General features: G+C 39.0%; 1 protein-coding gene across 12 annotated transcripts in view; it reads right to left on the bottom strand.

Moving 5' to 3' along the window:
• Positions 1–1,612: 1,612 nt before the first annotated feature.
• PBRM1 (polybromo 1) overlaps positions 1,613–21,290 on the bottom strand; it is a 67,640-nt gene continuing 47,962 nt past the window's right edge. For 4 of the 12 annotated variants that reach the window (XM_075713930.1, XM_075713935.1, XM_075713932.1 and 1 more), the window contains exons 26-30: positions 17,651–17,852; positions 9,536–9,691; positions 7,024–7,094; positions 5,572–5,788; positions 1,613–5,232 (exon numbers count right to left, since the gene is read on the bottom strand). In XM_075713930.1, the coding sequence (XP_075570045.1) occupies positions 5,060–5,232; positions 5,572–5,788; positions 7,024–7,094; positions 9,536–9,691; positions 17,651–17,852 (819 nt within the window). In that variant the 3' untranslated portion in view covers positions 1,613–5,059. Of the gene's footprint in view, positions 5,233–5,571; positions 5,789–6,390; positions 6,393–7,019; positions 7,095–9,535; positions 9,692–13,527; positions 13,687–17,650; positions 17,853–21,290 lie in introns of all 12 variants that reach the window. The other 8 variants (XM_075713939.1, XM_075713936.1, XM_075713937.1 and 5 more) reach the window with 4 other exon arrangements.

Genomic DNA, 21,290 nt, shown 5'->3' with positions numbered 1-21,290 from the left:
GTCTCATGCGTTCACTTTGCAGCGGCCACAGCAGAAGATTCTGAGAATTAGCAAAGTATTTCTGCCGAAAGCTTTCCAAATTGTAGAAGTCAGGCCAATATAGGTATCAAGCATGGAAAACTTCAACTCAGTAAAGCAGCAGCAGTAGAGTCATCTGCGAACAGTGATACTTATGTATGAGCAATGCTGCTCAGCACTCCAGCATTAGAGAGGGGACAATTTCACCACCGATTCACAATGATTTTGTGGAAAGAATGGATCTGTTCATTGATTGCTTCCCTGCTGTTGTGCACCCAAGGATGCTGCCTGCTGAAAGACCTGTGGTGAGCCAGGGAAGTACTGAAGTTCTGGTAAAGGAAGCGTGTAAGTGCCGAGCCTGTATTCCTCCGTGGCACACAGGTGCAGCAGAGTTTTGTCCCAGCTTTTCAAGAGTAGAGAAAGGAAAAAATAGTCATTTGTTATCTATTGGTGAATTCTTCCCTGGAGCAAAACTTTTACTATCTTCAGTGGAGGCTAGCTTTCCCTTTGGTCTTCATACACGGATACAAAACTGTACCTGTGCTGTGGTTATGGCCAGCCCCAGCTCCTTCCAAGAAAGGTACAAAAATCTCCAACAGGCACCAGTCCCGAGGGATCTCCTTAAGTTGTTACTGGATGTTGGTGCTTTGCACCAAGCATGAGGATTAATTCTAGTCCTCCCAAAAATGATCCAATGGAAACTGAATTTGGGCACTCCCCTGGAGAGACAGCTGCACAGACTTCATGAAGGATCAACCATTCTTCCCCATTTTTGTCCAAGGCTTTCATCACGCTTAGCTTAACCTGGGCTGAGCCACGCTGGTTACTGGCTCTGCTGTGCAATTCAGTGCATTCTTCGCCGTCTCTTTTCACATGTCTTCTGCTGCCTCCTTTAACAAATGATGATGTGCATGGCCAGACATCTGCACTGCATTTCTGATCCCTCCTGGTCCAGGAAGGACCAGCTGTGGCAGACCATTGTGTCTCCGAGGCCTGACAGAGACTGGGAACGTCTTTATCCAGGATCACCAGATCCTACTGCACTGCAGCAGCCTTCCTTTTGTTTCTTTGTATGATGGTCGAATTAGACTTGCTGGAAAATGCAGTAAGCAAATGGAATATGAGGTTTATTTTATTAATCAGAAAATTTCACATATATCAAGGAATCAGATCCCATTTCTTACTTGATGTTCAAAGTACCCAGCCTTTTTGAACCACCGCTCCAATTTAGTGCATTTGCAGTTGAAAGGGGGCTATGTACATCTACAGATGATCTTCAGCATCTCAGACCGAGCAAACAAGGCGTGGAGGATGATTAGAATTAGTCTCCTCTGTGCAACTGCACCATCCACTATCAAATTTTAGAAAGGTGGAAGTTCAGTAAAGCTGGCAGCCTGCATGACAGGCGGTGTTTGTCCCCCAGGTTCAAGACATGAATGCATGTTAATTAAATATAATGCTATCAGTTCTGGTTGTTTAAACAGCTCTTTGTAAATTGTATGTCAGAGGCACCTTAAGACTCGAGAGGTTGATACCACTTAATTTTTCTTGACATTTGTGGTATTAAAGAAAATGTCTATTCTTTTTTTTTAATTTTATTGTGTAAAAGATGCTTTTTTTCCATATTACTGTTCTAATTTCCTTTACTATACAACTACATAAAAGAGAGTCCTGAACCAGGTTAGCTTCCAGTATGAAATTAAGGCTTGCTGTTTATTTTCAAAGCAATTAATGTGGGGGCAACTGGGACTAACTGAATCTTATCATCTCCACTCAGCTTGTACCCAATGCGTCACATATTTTTCAAGGTTTACTGTTCATGCTCCTTATGGCTCAATTTTCAACCACATTTTTCAGCATTGCTGTTCTTAGCACCTACCAGGCACATCTTACAATACACGGGACAATATAAAAAGGATTCTTTACCCACACACAAGCACACATGTACCAAGGACTTGATAAAATCTGGATTGGCAACAGCCAGAATTACTTGAAATAAAATCCTAACAAAAGTCTTGATGGGACACTCAAACCTGGTTAATCCAAAACACTTTGCAAACTATTTTTATTCAAATTAAAAAGACTCAGGTAAACAAAGTGATGGTACATACATGTTATAAACCTGGTTAGCAGCTTAACCTTCAAGAGTACAAGATCTAATGAAAAGCCAAGCATGGATTAACCAGGTCCAAAAACATACGCTGGAAAAGAGAAGTCACCAACATCAACGTTTTGAATTTTTACACAAACAGTAAATTTTCTCATGGAAGGGAAGGACTGCGGAAGAGAACAAATAATTATTAGTCATCTCCAACTGGTTTACGAAAATACCGGTCCTAGATTAATCTATTTTCCACTCTCACAGAAGCCAACCATTTCCCATACATACTTGTATTTTAATATGAAAGTTTTGTTTACGCCAGTACAATGAACGGCAGTGGAAAACAAATGAGGGGTTCAAACACCCACAAAGAGAAAGACAGACAGACATGTCTTTTTTTTTTTTTTTTAAACCAGAGTCAGAAAACAATTTCTTTTGCTGGTTTTGAATTCTAGACTGTAGCCATTATATCCTAAATTTTACTGCAATTGACTGAAATGCCTCCAATATACAGAGACATGATTTTGAAATAAATAAACAAAGCTTAAAATAATTGATTAGGGCCAGCCCAGCGGCTTAGTGGTAGTGCTCTGCACTGCCTTGCGGGAGGACCCAGGTTTTGTTTGCACTTCCAATCTCTTGCTCCTGGGCCAGAAAGAGCAGTGAAAGTAAGGCTTCAGCTGCTCGGGCAGGAGAGAGCCAGTGCTGCAAGTCTGCTCATCACTGACCTTCAGATAAATTAAACATCTGAGTTATATAGGCTCCAAAGGGAGTCCCATCCAGTCCTCAAAAGAAAATAAATAAAACAATAACTTAACTAAAATCCATCCCAGGTTCTTTGGTGTAATTTTTGTTAATGCTGAGAAGCAGGAGAATCTGGTGGTGTATTAGTACAATCCATGATAGTTCCAAATACTCAAAAACTAGGATTTGCTGCCTGATTCGCTTCAACGTCCCGTCTTTGTGGCTAAAAATTGCAAAGCCTATAGTAATTTAAACACATTTTAAGATGATACTGTATATATGGGGGTGTTCTAAGACTATTCAGTTTCTACTTTATTAAATAAACTTGATCATTTACAAAGGTCAGTAAAGAATTTCTGTACCACAGGTGTGCTACTTGTAGAGTTCAAAATTGTCATTTCCCTATATGTTGCTTAGCTTCATTTTCTTCACATCCATTGCACATCTGACCTAAGCTGTCCCTAAGTGCCTATCTGTAATTACATGGTTTTCTGTGCAATGACTGGAGGATTGCAATAGGAGAGGGAGAGGAATTGGCCAGTAAAATTAAGTAACAGTTTATACTTGCACATGTCACTTCCCTCATCAATATTAATTACTTCAGCAAAACAGAACCCAAGATATCCAGTATTTGAAGAAAAGTATTTAACCTGCTGCCAAATGTACTCAAATAAAAATGTTCTGTACTATTCGACTTTAAAAAACACTTCCACATCATGAACACCTCTAGCAGTAAGATGAATTGTATCAGTAAATCAGTTCTTTTGGACTGAGTTGCAGTGACCACGTTCCTGCCAACAATTTTTTCAAATTAACATAGCTTTCTCAGTTACTTAATGCAATCTAAAGGTATTATTTCTTTTTCTAAAATTAAATACATGAAACGATTTACCTTTAAACAAATAACTTTACAGTCCAAAAGGTTGGTTAGTTACGAGGACAGGTAAGTCTTTAGCAGAAGGCAGTCACAACCTTGAAATTTGGCAAGAAGAGCCTATACCTACCTTACTTAGCTAAAAAAAAAAAAAAACCAAAAAAACCCACACACCCCAAACCCCTTTGAAGGCTGCAATGAAAGTACTCTATTTCTCCAACGTACTAGGTATGCTAAACTTACACATACCATACAGTAGTATTTTACTTTTAAAGTTAATTTAAGTGTCAAATTTCTCTCAAATTTTGCATTGCAAAACTTTCATTAAGTTGAATCAATACACTTAAAGAAAGCATACAAAAATGTCTTACAATGCCCAATCATTAACAGAATATGTGTGAATTTAAAAACATCACATTACTTCACTAACAACACAACTCAACTTCCTTTCTCCTCTAACTTACCTTCCAAGACCTGAACTGGTTTGAAGTTCTGCATGCCTTTCCCACATGCAGACAGAATTGCTTAGGGAGGAAGCCTCCCCTTCCCACTGCTTGGTGTCAGGGACATCACAGAACCCCCAAAGCAGGTCATGGTAGATGAAAAATTTCACCTTGTAAGGGCATGCCAGCACATGTATTCTGCTACTGATTTAGAATCACAATGGCCTTGGCTACACAATTAAATAATTGGACAGGATTGGACAACATTAGCAGTCAAGACACCCTTGTCCCGTCCACACTACCACTTCCATGATTGCTGTGGCCCACTCAGCTGCCTCAGTATTGACTTGAAATGTCATTTTTCCCTAGTGTCAATACACATCTTACCTTTAGCTTCTTTTAAGAGATCCTCCCTGTTCACATCCAAGCGAGATTTCTGCTGGAAGTGGCTAGCACACACAAGCACATGTACACACATTCTTCTAAGATGTAAACTATGACTAATTTCACATTCCACTGTACCAATCTGTAAATACTTTGTTTTCTTTTTTCTTCTTTTATATAAAAACAATGGCATCAGATTCTCAGCAATAAAGTATAAGAAAGATGAATCCTTGACTACACTTAACCAATTATGAAATCGCCTTTCAAACAAAGGAAACATATGCAAAAATCTGTGTATTTGATAAAGTCAACTTAATATAACAAAAAGTGAAATATGCTTATTAAAAGTGTCCTTATATAAAAATGGTCTTGCAATGTACAGTAAAATGCAATACAAATTATTGTTGGTTATCTCTCCCCACCCAGTAACTAAAACAGCTATTGTTCCACAAAACTCCTTATATGCCGGTATCAAAGAAAGAAGCAATTATGCGACTACACATTTTCTATGTTGTACGCCTGACGGATATTAAGGGTGTCTCGTAGCATCAAGTCTCGCAGACGCCATAATGCATCAGCCATTGTGGTATGAGCCCCTTTACTTTTCAACCAGTGTGAAGGGAGTCGGCTCTCTTGTTCTTTTGATAAGTGGACATCTCGTCTTCGTGCTGGAAGGTCAAGAAATGGTCCAATTATCTACTGGCTTTGATATTCACCACAATTTTTCTAGAAAAAAGGCGAATGTAATTCTACATACAACTTTTACCCCTAGTATTTAAGCCCATACAATTGATTCTTAGATTTATACAACATCGATGGAATTAGCCTGCTGATAACATATATATTCCCAGTCTGCTGATTTGTTTTTAACCATTACTCGCATGTGTAAATTTTATTAAGCAAGCAGCAGATTTATTTAGCATTTTCCAGAAAAACAAAAAAATATTTATCGTTACAAAGAAGCGCATTCTGTCTGGAAACATCCCACTCTGGATCAAAAGCCTTACCTGCAAGGGTCTGGTCCCACTTGCTAATACTATTTGATTCAGCACTAAGCCCCTCGATATATTTCAGATAGGCTTCAGAATGAAGGAGCCTCTGCGTCTTTGGTGGAGGGGAGACGAACATGGGAGTTGTGGGCTGCTGCATAACTGGCTGACTTGCTGGGCTCTGGCCAGGATACGGAGGAGGTGCCTGCTGTCCTGGTGGGCCAAGGATTCCTATCTGCAATGACAAAGCGATGGAGAGATGATATTTGGGGGGGCTGCAGGGAAGCCGTTTCACATCTGTGCATCAGGTCATCCTCATACAACAGAGCTTCAAAACAGGTTATGAGCCAAGGCATAAGGAAATGTCCCTGGAAGACACCCACTTCAGCCAGGGCTATCTGTTGGTGTCATCGTGATGCACAGAGGGAAGAAGTGCAAACAAACCATATTCATATTTAACAGACAACATTGCTCACATTTCTAATTTATGTAAACATATTCTGATTACTTTCACCACTTCTCCTCTCTCCTATTACCCTGAATTACTCCTTTCGCCTCCTTTTTATTTCATGTTTTCTCTAATGTGATCATAAACTGTGTGGTCTGTGAAGTGCAGGGTTTATCTCTAAAACATCTAATTCAAACTGTCCCTGATCCTTGGATGACTGGGGTACTTCCACAGAATAAATGCTAATCACTGTCAGGCAAAAATCACAGGCACACGAATAAATCACAGTCACACAGAAGAATTCCCACCATTGTGATTAAGTAGCAGCACTGAGAAATCTCAGCACAGATATCCGGTGGTCTGGAATAACTCAATGTTGTGACATGTACACCTCACTACTTTCTCACCCAACTTCTGGTTTTCTTTACACCCTCTAGCCAAAATGACATTTCTCTTTATGATGCCAAAATTCAGTCAATAAAATTGGAAATGTGCTGAACACTTCATCTATATTCATCACTGAGAAGGAACATCTATCTGATCATCACTGTTATTCAAACTCACAAATTCTGAACTACCGATGAACATCTGCTTCGACAGTTTGTGAAATATGGGAGGCAAACAAAACAGTTTTTACCCACTCATCAACGGCTGAGAAAGTGGACAGTATCCTCTCTGCATCACCAAAGCATGCAAAACCTAAATTATCAGCAGTTTAACAGTGTGTTGAAATGACTAGTCTTAGTTTAGTAGAAGGAAAACAAAACAAAACATTCTCTTGCTTATACTGCAGAAGTTATCCCATTGGGCAGAACCTCATTAGTCTAGTAACAATTCAACCAACTAAAACAGACATACACTCTGCGTGTAAGATATTAACTGTTTCTAAACACATTGGTATACATTTGGTTTATGTTCTCCCTGGGAAAGGCTATGCGCATCCCTACATATCTTAACTGAGATGTTGTTCAAATGCTAACTCAGAGTCCTAGAGCCTCATAAATAATGCAAAAATGACTCACCTGCTGTCCAAAAGGACTTGCTCCAGGTGCTGGAGTGCCTACCATAGGGGACACGTTTTGGCCTATAACACCTATATTCCAAAATATAAAATAATTAGTCTTATTTCAGAGCAGTGACAAATACCTCTTTGGTCTTCTATAGTAAAAATTTCTATCATTGCTCAGTTATTTTAAGCAGCTGTACAACTTTCAAATACCCCCTTCTCCCCCAATAAAAAAAACACTTTAGAAGTTTCTGAATGGAAAAAAAAAAAAAGCCAACATGACAACTACCAAACATCGATAAGTGGCCTGTTGAATTAATTTAATTAAAGAAATGCAAAGTGAATAATTTTTGGTTTTCCTTCCCCCCCCCCCCCCCCCCCCCCCCCGACATTACTTAGTGATTGCCTGACTAAATCTTTTAATTCATAATATACACCTTTGGCTTGACAGGATCTTCCTGGAATCCTTTGAGAAAGGAAATGCTGCTTTGCTTTAGCAACACTGAACATTTCCTTGTGTTCAGTTTTATAAAATACATTCACAGCAGGAGGAAATCCAAGCCATTGCACAAATTCTGTTAGATCTCACTAACACAAAACACAACTTGCAGGTTAAGCTTAAATAGTCTTATATATGAGACCAATGAACATTTGAAACAAATTTCAAAGAAATAAAAACTGTTAGTTTTTCTCAAACATATTGAGGCTTTTCTCTATTGCACAGAGTGCAGCAGGTAACACCCATGTCAGTCTTGCATCCAAAAATTTACAAATTTAAATAAGAATCACGCAGTTCCTATATTTTACATACAGATGCTTTGGTCTGAAAAAATGAAAGTTATGCCTGCTGCTGCTTTTCTTTCTGTTTATGCCACTTCTCATATTCATTCATTGGAAAAGCTGCAAACTAACGATGCTCTTCCTGAGGGTTGAATTTGCATGCAGATTTCTGTATCAGTTATCAAAAGATGTGCCACTGCATTTTGCACACTAAAGCATATTTTGAGTGCATTTTCCATTGGATGACAGCCCCCATTTTAAATGCATCTGTACTAGCAGCACGTCAGGAACTGGGAAAAACATTGATAATACAAGTTGTGGAATATGGTACGGAGGTATTTTTTTTTTGTACAAAGCAAAGAAGTCTGGAGGAGGGCACCCTCACCTTTCCAGCACCAGAGCACGGCTTCATCCTTAGCACACCCAGCCGATTTAGCACCACTTCAGGTGTGGTCCTCCATTCCCAGGCATTATTCTTTCCCTAATCCGTATCCTCTCAGTTTTAAAGACCATATACACAGCCCACTTCTCCAGTGGGAAAAACTTCAAAGAAATGCATTGTCCTGGATTCACCTCCCAAACACTTGTATGTTGCTGATGTGTGCTAGATGTCACTGCCTTTGTGAGCTGGAGGCAGGCATACAGACACACAGCTGTTTTCCTGCTCCCTCTATGTGACATTATGGTGAATCTTACACACCGGCAAAGCTGCAAGCTGCACACCTAATACTGATGGATTTTTTTTTTTTTTAAAAAAAAGCAAACAAAAAAATCAACCCAACCCCAAACCATTTACATACAGATAAAAGTCTTAACAGAGCTTCTGATAAACACAGTTGCAAGTGGGGTAGGGGGAGGCAAACGGGACCACTTTTGTCCACAGCTTAACTGCTGAACATACGGGATATACATCTTTTAAATAGGTACATGAGTTATCAGAGGCAAAAACTGAAAGAATCGGCAGAAAACAGGATCAGAGGACAGATGAACGTTTGTCCCCATAATGGGGACATGTTAATGGCATTAACACTGGAAAAATGTTTATGTTTCATTCAGCCTCACTTTTCATCAAAAGAGTGGCAAAAAAATAGCAAACGTGTAGTAGATATGCTCTCAAAAATCAATTCAAAGTTTGGCCACGATAGTATACCAAGTTCACCTTATCCCCAAATGTTTCCAGTTACTGTTCTATCAACAAGGTTTAATCTGAACACTGTTTTATAATAACACGTGTCAGTGCCCCAATGGACAAGGGGTCTTACATGACCAGGTTCATTTAAGTGCAGTCTGACTACTGATAAACATTAACATACTGAAAGAGAGTTCGGTAAGGAATGAAAGCAATAAATTTCATTTATAAGCCCACTTTAAATAAGAAAAAGAGGAGTGGAAGGATGCTGTTGAAATGACATAAGGATATGAATAGGCTGATTTCAGCTTTTCAGACCTCTGATAAACTCAAGCAGAATTGTCAGGTTTTTTTGGCTGGAGCAAAACTACTGCTGGAGCAGCGTCACGTCTATCCAGTAACCTTTCCCTGCTGGTTTACTGGACATCCTGTTATGTCAACGTTTTGCATCTACCTCATATATTCAGCAGTGCATTTTGTGCGCTGCAGCTAAACAAACCAGCAATGTTCAGAAACAAAAGCTATGACCAAACCAAGCTGCAGATAATTTCTGTAACAACTGGTTAAACGGCAAGTACATGAAAATGAAATAAGGAGTGAATGAGGATGACATTCTTACCGGGTGGTGGGATGCCTGGGATGCCTGGCATACCTGGCGGAAGTTGGTGGGGTGGGGGCACCCCTGGGTGAAGTGGCTGCATGCTGCCCATGCTAACAATGCCATCAACTGGGCCCTGCAAAGGTGGCAGCACCGGTGGATAGCCACTTATCATGCCTTGAAGGACACAACAAATTTCAAACATGCATCAATAACATGCAATATGATCTACACAGTAAGACATGCACTATCCACAAAAAAAAAAAAAAAAAAAAAGAAAAAAGGGCACCTTTAGTACAGCAAGACGATACTACAATTAGTATCTTGCAAAAATGAATAAAAATTAAAAATAAAAAAGTTATAAATATGAAACACTATCTTTTTGATGAATTAGTATTTAGTGTATTTGTATGTTTCTCATGGGGCAATAAATGCTGAATATTCACATATGTTAACACAAGGAATAAATTCAGCCACAACTAAATGTTACTAATGCAAGCAATTTTAATACAGCTTAAAGCTCTGCCATCTGCATACAGATTACGAACACAACACTAACTGCACAAGCTCCACATACAGCCCTGCTTCGTGGGCTACCTCAGAGACCAAACGCAACAGGAACAAAAATAAAACCTATATATTTTTCTGCCGTGCATATGCAAAATTAACACACAAAAGCCCTACAACATTTGCATACTTAAAACTAATGGCAGTGACAGGGGTGATTTTTATTAAACCATCTCCAGTATAAACTATGAAAGTAACTCAAATTTTAAACCTGACAGCACTGGATGTGCTGGGCTGCAGTGACTTACACTCATGGCACTAGACTGAAGTAAAAGGAGCACCTGCAGTCCCTCACAGAATTTCAGTGACAATGTTTTCAAGGTGCCTTAATAGGAAAATCAATGGTACGATGAAGATGGTATTGTGCTAGTGCTCTTAACTTTTAGTTTTCTGCAAATGAAGGAAGAAAATTTAGAGCTTATTCTGGTTTCAGCTCAGGTTTGTTGCTATCCATGAGGTGAACCTACACAATATAACTGCACTGTGTTTATTAGGTCCTGGAAAATAACTTGCTTGTCCCTTGCCCGTTTTCCAGGCTTTTTAATTTAAATGGATGCGTTGTCAGGTAACCAAGGAAAGGTGCTGGAAAGACAATGAAAAGATGACAGATGACAGAAGCAGGTCTAGAGAGATGAGGTAAGTTTAGAAATTGCTGGAGTTTCTATAGTCTGTTCCAAGAAACTACGTATTAAGTCTTCGCCACACTCCCAGTAACTCATAAAAGAAACTTTCAGAACAGGGATTTCTGGAAGACGACTGGCCAAAACCTCACACCAGCTCTGACTGAAAACAAAGCTGTCATGAGCTCAGGATTGAAACAGATCGAGGAGCTCCAAAATACAAGCTAAAATTTGTCACTTCCTCAGGAAGAGTTACAAAGGTGAGAAACCTGAAATTCCAAAAGCTTTATATGGAGCAAGCAATGAGAAAATAAAGAACTGATCTCCCTCAAGGCTTCATTTTCCACAGGACACCTAGATTGATGCTTATTAAATAGGTCTTAGGCACCTATTTCAAATATCTGGAAGCTCATCTGTACCTCTTTATTAACATAGTGAAATCCATATTTGTAATGGAGAAAGTGAAAGAAGAAAAACAACAAAAGCATCCCTAGAACACAGGGCTTTCACTGTAGCTACTGCCTGGTACTTCCAGCGCACCCAGAGCTGCAATCACATCTTCAATGCATTTACATACACTTCTGATGCTTTAAAGCAAACAAAACAAAACACAAACCCCCAAACCTCCAATGAAACAAACCCATATTTATCAATCATGAAAGCTCATTTCTACATTCCCAAATAAAATACTCACTCAACAACTGGCTGGATTAATAAAGTTGTCATCACATCTCCATGAGAAATCAGATCTTGTAGCTCATCACAAGGTTGTAAGAGCAGCCACGGTCAAACCCCATGTATGAGTTACCACTTTCATTTTAAACTAGTAAACATGGGCAAACTATTTCCAGCTCCCACAGCTATGATATATAATGTCTTTCAAATGACTTGTTCTCCCATTTTTTTACTATAACAATGTAAGATTAAATAAACTTTTGTAATGCCGAAATTTACAAGAAACTAGAGCGCTGCGCACTAAGAGAAATGCATCTCAGAAGGTATCCAGATTTCATGGACCCCTGGGCCATAAAGAAGTTCTCTGAACTTCTGCGATGGAGAAGTTCTCTGAACTAGAGAAAAACAATCACATGATGGCAGAGGACGTGAAAGAGGTCTCAACAGAGTAAGATACTTCTAAGTAAGACTTGGGGAAACTAAAAGATGAAACACTACATTTTTCAAATGGGCCACAAAACCAGAAAGAGTTAAAAAAGATCCACTTGATCATCCACTTTAAAGGACGTATTTCACAATGCCAAAGTGAAGAGACTTGAATGTCTAACCACCTGAGTAAGATGACAGTCTTAAATACAGGTTTGCTTCTGAGGAGGCTGCTGCAGGAAGTAAGTTAGCATGTGTAGTTTGCAGAACGCACATTTTTGGAAAAGTTTTAAGAAAGTGTTAGCAATAAGTATTACTGCCCATCAACACCTACCTCCAAAAAATTGGAAAAGTGACTCAATGCCAAAAAACCAAGAACCAAACCAAGAAAACATAACCACAAGAGGATGACGTTTCTACATATTCTAGATTGAATTAGGTTACTCGCAAAAAAGATCAGCACTGGAAAACTCCTTTTTTTTTTTTTCTTCTTCTTAATATATGCACAGATATGTGTACACACACACAGAAACACAAACCAACTGCAAACAGTTCAGAGGAAAATTACCAAGAACTAAGTGAAATAAAACAAAAGGAAAATGCAACTCAGCGTAAACAAATGCTTTGTAATCTAGAGACCATGAACCAAAATGAGGAATGTGCCTTCAGTTTAAACACCCATGCAACCTATTTACTGGAAAGGGATTTAGAGACCGTGATGAAAAACGCTTCAGGCTGTCAGCTGTAAATATGGCCACAGCCTGTGAGACAGGAAAGAAAAAGAAAAATGACAAAAGAAGAAATGGAATAATTGGAATGCCTTAAGGGAAAACTAAAAAACACCCCCAAAACTCAAACCAAAAAACCTCCAAATACTCATTTTTACCTACTTGGCAGTATTTTGGCCTTGACTGAAGTAATCTAATTATTTTAATTATAAATGGGGGAAGAAAAACAACCTATCAGGTCACACCTAATTCATTTTCTCATGAATGTATGGCTGATTCCCATACAAGAATCTCCCATGAACTACATTGTCTCCAGATCTGATCCTGAAAATACTTACTCCGAGCATACTCCCTATGAACTCAAGGCAGATTATGACTGGTAACGAGCACAACACCCAGCAACAAGGACCTTGTGGAAGAGTTCTCCAAGCTCAGTTCTATTCTGAAAATCATGATAAAACTGGCAATGTTGGCATTTCATATTTGTTCCTACAATGGCTCTAGATCCTAGTCTGCTCTGCTTACCAGTGACTAATCAGCAATTCTGTAAAGCTTTTGCTTGGATTTAAAATCTGCTTTGGGTTCTGTTTGCCTCTCACCTTCCTGACAATAAAAAAAATAAATAATTTGCCTCCTACTTTACCACTGACGCTGCATGCACTAGAAGAGTATTTAGCTCACTTCTCTCCTGCCGTAGTAGAACTAAACATGAACTCTGCAAAGTAGAGTGAATAAACACGACTGCACACAAACAGAACAGGACTACTGCACAAGGAGGACCCTTTTTCCCTGCATTTTCAACAGGCTACTCACTACTGGAGCAAGTAACGTGGGACTATCAGGCTACTGCTGCAGTTACGTATACTCATTATGAAGGAAGACTGAAGAGGTTGAGCTTTTTCTTCTGTAAGAACAAAGTGACCCAAGAGAGTGTTCAGTTATGAAGGGGGTTGATATAGTGGATGAGGAAAAAATGGTCATAGCTCCTACGTTTTACCTGCAACAGGTGTCAACTGCTGATTGAGCATTCCCATTGGTGTTGGTGGCGGCACCACCCCCATAAGAGCCCCGACAGGAGTGCCTGCCCGGGGGGAGGAATTCTGCTGCTGTGCTGCTCGCTCTCTCTCCTGCTGCTCAGCAACTTTAGCTGCCCGCTCTGTAAAAGTATTTTAGATTTTCAGTTCTGTTTTGTAACCCAGAATTTCAAAATATTATCTGTTCATTAAAAAGGACTAGTCAAACACTGGCATAGTTTAGTCAAATATAAAGTAGAACAGATGAATCTTTTTATACAGCATATGATTTGATTTCATGTGGCTGCACCTAAGACTTTTAGAGAACCTTTCATGAAAAATATTCCACAAAGTTTTATCTCTTTCTAAAAAAAAAAAAATTAAATAAATAATAAAATAAAAATTTAAAAAGTCAAAGAACAAATTTGATAATAACACCAGTGTTACCAACATGAAGCAGCAGTCCAGCACTAGGCTCGGTCTGCACTAGGAAAACATGGCAAAATGTTCCCTCTTTTTACACCACTGGCTCAGCTAAACCAGTTGCAGAGAAGGCCGGCACCTCTCATGTAGATCTGCTACCAGCTGCTGCAGGAATTTTAAGCACCGTGTCTGCGAGACATGCCCTGAAGTTAGATGCAAAGAGCAGATAGCAGTGCCAGCCGGTGGCCCATTTATTCTTGGGCTCCCCATATAGTTTACTACTGATGCAGCTGAAAAGTGGTGGCAAAGTCGGGAAGCATTTGCAAAGTTTCGCTAGTGTAGATAGGCCCTTAGTGTTTGGAACATAACAAGCAGCAGTTTGATGAACCAAAAATATTTTTCTCTGCTTCTCTCTGTTGTTTTCCCCATTTGGTCCCTTTGAGGTTTTTGGTTTTTGTTTGGTTTTTTTTTTTTTTTCTGAAGATGTCTAACTCACATTGTGCTGCTCACTGGAGGTCATGTGTGTCCTTTGTACGATGAATCTGGTCATTATCTCAATCAAGTTTCTCACTGTGACTGCAAGAACAAAAGATCTACTGCAGGGGAATCTGACCAGAGGACAATTTTATATTAAGGGAAAGGCAAAGGGTCATTGGAAGAAGAAAGAAAAAAAAAACAAAACCCAAACAAACAAAAAAAGGAGATATACTGAATGCCCACTCAATGTGCTTTGGGGGTATGCAAGTTGCCGATTTGTTTACTCTGAACATTGTATCTGACTGATGCAATGAGGAACAACAAAGAATAAATGAATGCAGCATACATCTCCAGCAAATTTTATAACAGTGAATGCAGGGCTAGAAGTTCTCTTGCAGCTGGTGAAAGATGAAAACTGCCACTAAAACAGCAATCAAGGTCCTCTGTCAAACATGGGCTAAGAAGTAGTTCATCAAGGAGATCAAGTTATGCATCCTGCCAATGTTACTCGTTTTCTCTAGTATACGACTTCAAGCGTCTGTCACACGTTTGTCTCCTGTAGAACCTGTTTATGCAGCATCTAGCATTACTTCCATGCACTGAAAGACCAGTTTCATTTCCAAAGGCATTTCCTTCCTTCTTTTCACTTCTGTCATTTCAGGAAGCGATGACGACGCACAGAAATTCCTAAATTTACTACAGGCAACTCATGTGATTAAGCACAAAACACAGAAGACATTTAAAGGTAGATCCTGAAGTGGAAAAATGAGATAATCCTCTTCAGAGCAGAGCAAGCATTTGGGGAAAAGATGAAGCAGCTGTTCTGACTCTCACGTACTTTGGCCAGCTAAAAAAAAAAATGGTCAGACAAAAACAAAAGTTCTTGAGACACTGATGAATGAGAAATTACTGTTAAGCATTCAGCTTTAGCAGACTTCAGAGTACTGAGCTTTGAAGAAGGACCTGACATAGGACAGTACTTCAGTTTTACCTAGTCTCTATCCACACCGTGACTGCCACGGAACTAACAGATGAAACAACACTGCCAAAGGGAACTGTAGCAGGCGTCTAAAAGTTCAGCCTTAAGCATTCACCTTAATACTCAATACTAAATCCAAATCCTTTAGGCCAGGACTTGAGATCATTCAAACAACACTTCCAACACATCTCAAGAGACAGGAAAGAGACCTTCTGCTTTGAACAGAGCTTTTCCTTAAAACAGGCCTTTACCTCAATCCTGTGCATTATTTTAGTTTATTTTGAGGAGTTTTCACAGTGCAGTTAGCTATGCAGGCATTTCCAACACAGCCTGTTCTTTGCTCAACTATTGTTAAAAGAACAACTATTACCCTGCATATATACCAAAATGAAATTTTCAGCGCGTCAGAATGGATCTAAAATGCAAACTACTTTTCACCAGAACACAGAAAGGCTCTTTTGCACTGAGGTGTCAAACCATGCCTGTTCCCTGCTCCCTGGTGCACATCCACACTAGAGAGCACATGAATTTTGACTCATCACAGTGGAAGGAGAGGAGTTTCTCTCCTTTCACACATGGTAAGCAAACACAGCTTGGACACTTTGTAACCCCATCCCAACCCCTCAAAACCAAATAAAAGTAAGTCTGGTTTTGGGCAGATACCAAGCCAGAGAAACTGCGGCCCAGAACACAAAAGCTTTGGAAAATTTTAAGTGCAAAAGGAGGACTAAACTGAAGCACTTAGGCAATCATTAACACAGTGGACAGACACTGTTGCTACCAGTACGTCACAGCTATGCCTTCCTGCAGAAGTGCAAGACATCAAGCTGCTCTAAGCTAGGAAGCAATGACATGCTAGCCATCCTACTGCTTAAGAATTAGGCTGTAATGAGAGACCTGTCAATAAAAAGATACCACGCGCACCTAGAAGGGTGTAAAAGGAAACTACAACAGGAAAAAAGTTGTACATAGTACTTTCACAAAGAAAGAGCATTACCGTTTCCCTTCACAGCATTTGCAAAGAAAACTCGCACATAGCCAAGTGGTGCTATATTACTCTCCAGAATTGCAAAGAGGTATGACTGCAAATTTGGAAAGGACTGAGACAGCTGAGGGTGGAAAGTGATAGCATGCAAACTTCTGGTTTGAAGATCAAAGCTGCCTTTAAATTATGATTATGCAGAAAACCTATAAAATCTCATTTTTAAAAAAGCAAAGTTGTAACTTAATTGGGCAATAACTTCCTAGGGTGTTGAAACCTTCCTATCCAAACTAGCATTTTCTGCCAATAAAATTGCAACAGTTTCTTAAAAAAAAAGGGGGTTTATATTGGAAGTGTTGACACATTATTAACTAGAGTAGTAACTATGGATGTTAAGCCAATGTATTTGGCTCGGGTAAGGGCCTGCTAGTTAAGCATCAATTGTATTTTATTTTAATCAAATAAAGTTGAAACACAATGACCAGTATCAGTAGGAAAGAAAGAAAGAGAGAAAGAAAGAGAGAAAGAAAGAGAGAAAGAAAGAGAGAAAGAAAGAGAGAAAGAAAGAGAGAAAGAAAGAGAGAAAGAAAGAGAGAAAGAAAGAGAGAAAGAAAGGTTTAAAGTATCTCATGCCTATGAAATATTCCTAGGCTTACTTCAGGATATGAAATCTGTCAACAAAATCAGTTAGAACAGTTGATTAATACTGACACTGAACAATAGGTCATATTGACAGTATCATAACAGATTCTGTATCCTTGATTTTATTCTACGAAAGCTTTTTAGGACTCTTAAGTACTGTTAATCAAAGAACTTTTTCCTACTCCACTGTAAGCCTTCTTACCTGCCGCTACAGCTCTGAAGAGCTTCTTGTCCAAAATTCCCCCCAGTCCTCCTTTAAGGAAACTTTCACAAACCATTTTTCCAACTGACTTCCAGCCCAGGGGCTTCATGCCCCTTTACTTGTAATTTGTCCCCATTTTCTTGGTCTTTGTTCATTTGGTTATTTGTGGCAAAGACATTCAAATTATCAGTTGTGCACTATATAACTTAAACATGCTCTTTGCTCCTCTTCAGTCATCTCTCAATATGAACTTCTCTTTAAGGTATGTCCAGAACACAAACATAAATATCTTCTTTTATTAAACCTGTCATCTGAATAACAGTAATGAACGTGTTGAGAAAGAAAGAAAAAAAAAAAAAAAAAAGAGGCAGAAAAGAGTTTAGCATCTTAGTTTTTATTTACCTTCATATTCTGCTTTCTTTGTTGCTTCCAAGTTTCTCCATTCAGTTCCTACAAGCCTGCTGAGCTCTCCAAAGGAGTAGTCTGGGTGCTGAGCTTTAATCACAGCTCTCATCTCACTGCTAAATAAGATGTACCCACTCATGTTGATCTTCCTTTTTGATCCCTCCTTCTTGGTGCTGCCCTTAACAGACTTGGGAGTGGACTGTGAGAAAAGGCAGTTATGACCACAAGTGTACAAAAGAGAAGCTTCTTGACATACAACATTCAAAGCTGTAAGAAACAGTATTTTAAAATATTCCTGCATTTCTCTTGAACATATTTGCACAAGGGCTGTCCAACCTTACAGCCCCTGAAGAGAGACTGCATCTATTGATGCATGACAAGAGCATATGCACACACTTATGAAAAGTACACAGGAAAAAAAAAAACAAAACAAAACACCAAACCCCAACCGACCAAATAAACAAAAAAACCCCACACAAATCACAATGTTTTGATGCTTTTCAACCCTTCCAGACATAATGGCACTTTTATAACTGAGGCTTCAAAAAATTGTCAGTAAGACAACACAGAACGCTTACTATTAGCTAAAATCATTCCAAACTGAACCAGAGGACTAAGAAAGGCTGAGTAGCATATAAGTGACTATTTGGAAGGCCAGAAGAGAATAAAAGTAATTATGTTATGTCACAGTTTTCATCCACTATGCTGTTCAGAAATATTGCCAAGACAAGTTGAGTAGAACATTTTATTTGCCATTGCACATTTTAGGGAAATGCTTCCCCCTTTCCTCCTGGGCCTTTGCAACCCCTACCCTCCCTGGCTCCATCTTCCACTTTTCTCATCCCTAAATACTCTCTATTTTGCCTGCCAGACTTTGCTTTCTCTCTAGTGTTCACCTCCTGTTACATAAATAGCCATTTCTCCCTGAAAAACTCAAATCCCAGTTTTGCTGATCACTATTTACCTGCATAACAGGTTCACATCACATTCTATATGTTGATGGGTAACATAAATTCTGCTCCTTTGCTTTTCCCCACCAGGGATGTTCCTGTTGAGAGCTCCTGGATGTTTCCAGCCATCAAAAAATGTAACCTATTCTGACAACCACTGAGATACCACAGCTGGACCCTCTCTTTTTGAAGGCTCTTTCCACCTCTATTTGTTACAGGAGACCATAATTCACCCATACTCTGATCAGTAAGGCCCACAAATGTGTCATCATACCAAAACCCTCAAAAGGCCCTTCTCATATCCCAAATGTTACAAATGTCTTATATCTTGAAAAATGTAATTGTTTCCAAATACCTGGCAGGAAAAAAAACAGGAAAGAAAAATATAGGCAACTGTTTTCTTCTTATCTGGAAATTCTGGCCACGTTACTAACTCCTTCTACTTGCCACTTTGAGCCCTGCAGTTCAACACTTTCCTCTCAGCTAAAAGCAAAGCTTCAGAGATACCAAGATGCTTAAAAAGTCTTGCTCATCAATTTAAGCCAGGCACTGGATAAACTAAGGCATACTTGTATGTTATTCCAAACCTCACTGTATGAATTTTCAAATGGCAATCCACCCTTAATGTTTTCATCGTGAATCTAAAGACAACACTTGTCTTTTTGGGAGGAAGTCTTCTGGATTTGTCTCTAAGATGCAGCAAGTGAAGAAAACTCTACACAGGTTCTGGGATGACACACAGGGCACGTACAAGTCATCCTGGCTTCTCAGGCAAACCCACATTGCCAGATGGAGAGTACTCAATTCAGAAACAGGAAAATCTAATGATATATTTGGCCTCTCATATATCTGCACTTAGCTACAAGTTTATCAGCTGGTTTTGCCTTTATAATGCTTGCAACAGTTTCGGTAACAGTAATCTAATGTAAAAGCCTACCCATCAGTTTGGAAGGGCAAACAGGACTTTGAAAAACTGTAAGAATTCTGAATTTGGTTTCTTGTATTTCCCATTCTTTTACATCTCCAATACAAGCATTTTTAAATGAACAGAATCTTTTCCATTTGAGTCAGATAACCGAATATTCGGTTTTAGATGTGTTAAGAGAAGAAATAAACGAGGACACCCTTTTATGCTTTTTCTCAGCCATATTGCTAAAGCAGAAAATGAAGTTGCATATTTTTTCTTTTTTTTTTTTTTTTTTTAGGTTTGACTTGTTTCACAGCAAACTGCAGCAGGAAAGCATCATCCACCTCTTTGTCAAGCCCCACAATACCATGTGTTCACTTATCTTGACTCGTTTTATCCTTAGGTGTAGTAAGAGCTTCTTTGTTACCAGGAGAAAAAAAAAGTTTAAAAGTTCTGGGGTTTAACAGTTGTTAAATAAAATTCCATACATTTAAGAGAACATGAAGCAAAACACATACCTCTTCCTAGGAGCTTTGTTTAGAAAGACACTTTCTACTAGGGACATAAATAGAAAAGATTATCTGAAGAAGAAAGTCTATTTCTGTGCTATATGTTGGTTATTTCTCCACCAGAGATAAATTGTGCTCTGAATGCCAGCTCAGACACAACATAGCTTTTCTTTCCAAATCAGCAGTATGAGTAATCTGCCAGGGCACTTGTGTATCATCATTCACTTCTTAGCATGCATTGCTATTGATGCTTTTCAGTTTTCCTTATTTGTTGTTTTTTTGTTTGTTTTGGTGGTTTGTTCGGTGTGGGGTTTTTTGGTTTTGTGGTTTTTTTTGTCGGTTTTTTTTTTGTTTTGTTTTGGGTTTTTTTTCACTTCAAGTTCCAGACTTAAGAGTTCACATCTATCTAAAGGTATACACGCATGTTGGATGTATCCATTGAACCTGAGTTCCCACCAGTTATCCTGACAGCCCTGCAAGACTGTCCCATTACAAATAATTAAAAAAAAAATAATGCAACTATCAACCTGGCTTTTTGAAGAGATATTATATGTTAGTATTTAAATAAAACTTCAAGGGAACCTGAGCATAACACAGCTATGTAGAAAGACAGAAAGCAAAGGGGATCCAAAGACCGCGAATGCTGCAGAAGGCAGTTTGAGGACATCTTTAATGTCCAATGATCCCTATTTAAACTGCTTTCGGCAGCTGCCATGCTTAACAACGCCAATATTTTGATCTATAAAAAGTTACCTTACCCTTCCTAAAGTGTTACATTAACTGGTTAATGCTGGTAACATGCTTTCTATTTGCAATACTCTGCAAGAGTTTTCATGCTACTTATGACATTCAGTACATTAAAACAAGAGCAGTGAGACAATCTTGCACAGGAAAATGCACTTGGTGGTCTGCCCACATGGCAAAAATCACAATCAAACCAAGCTGAAGTGTTCAATTTCATCAACTCTTTTTCATGAGATCCAAAGACAGTTATTTCTATCCAGGGGTCACATCCTTTCCTCAACTACCAAGGAGGTTGTCACTTCACAGTCAATGTAATGCAGCAGAAATCCATATTGCTGGTTACAAAAATGTCTGAAATGCCCTCCCGTTCCCAGCGGATCATTTCCATTGCCTCTTTAATGCTGGCATTAGCTTGGATGTGGCAATGTGATGAGAAAGATAATGGGTTTAATCTACCTGCAAACAAACTTTTTTGGTTAGGTTAATTTCTAGGTAAAGCAGTTCCTCGCCCTGCTTCAATACTCAGT

This window comes from Pelecanus crispus, chromosome 7 (assembly GCF_030463565.1).
Source record: "Pelecanus crispus isolate bPelCri1 chromosome 7, bPelCri1.pri, whole genome shotgun sequence".
Lineage (NCBI taxonomy): Eukaryota > Metazoa > Chordata > Aves > Pelecaniformes > Pelecanidae > Pelecanus > Pelecanus crispus.
Note: the sequence above shows the minus strand (reverse complement) of the source record. Positions and strands in the feature narration are given on the sequence as shown.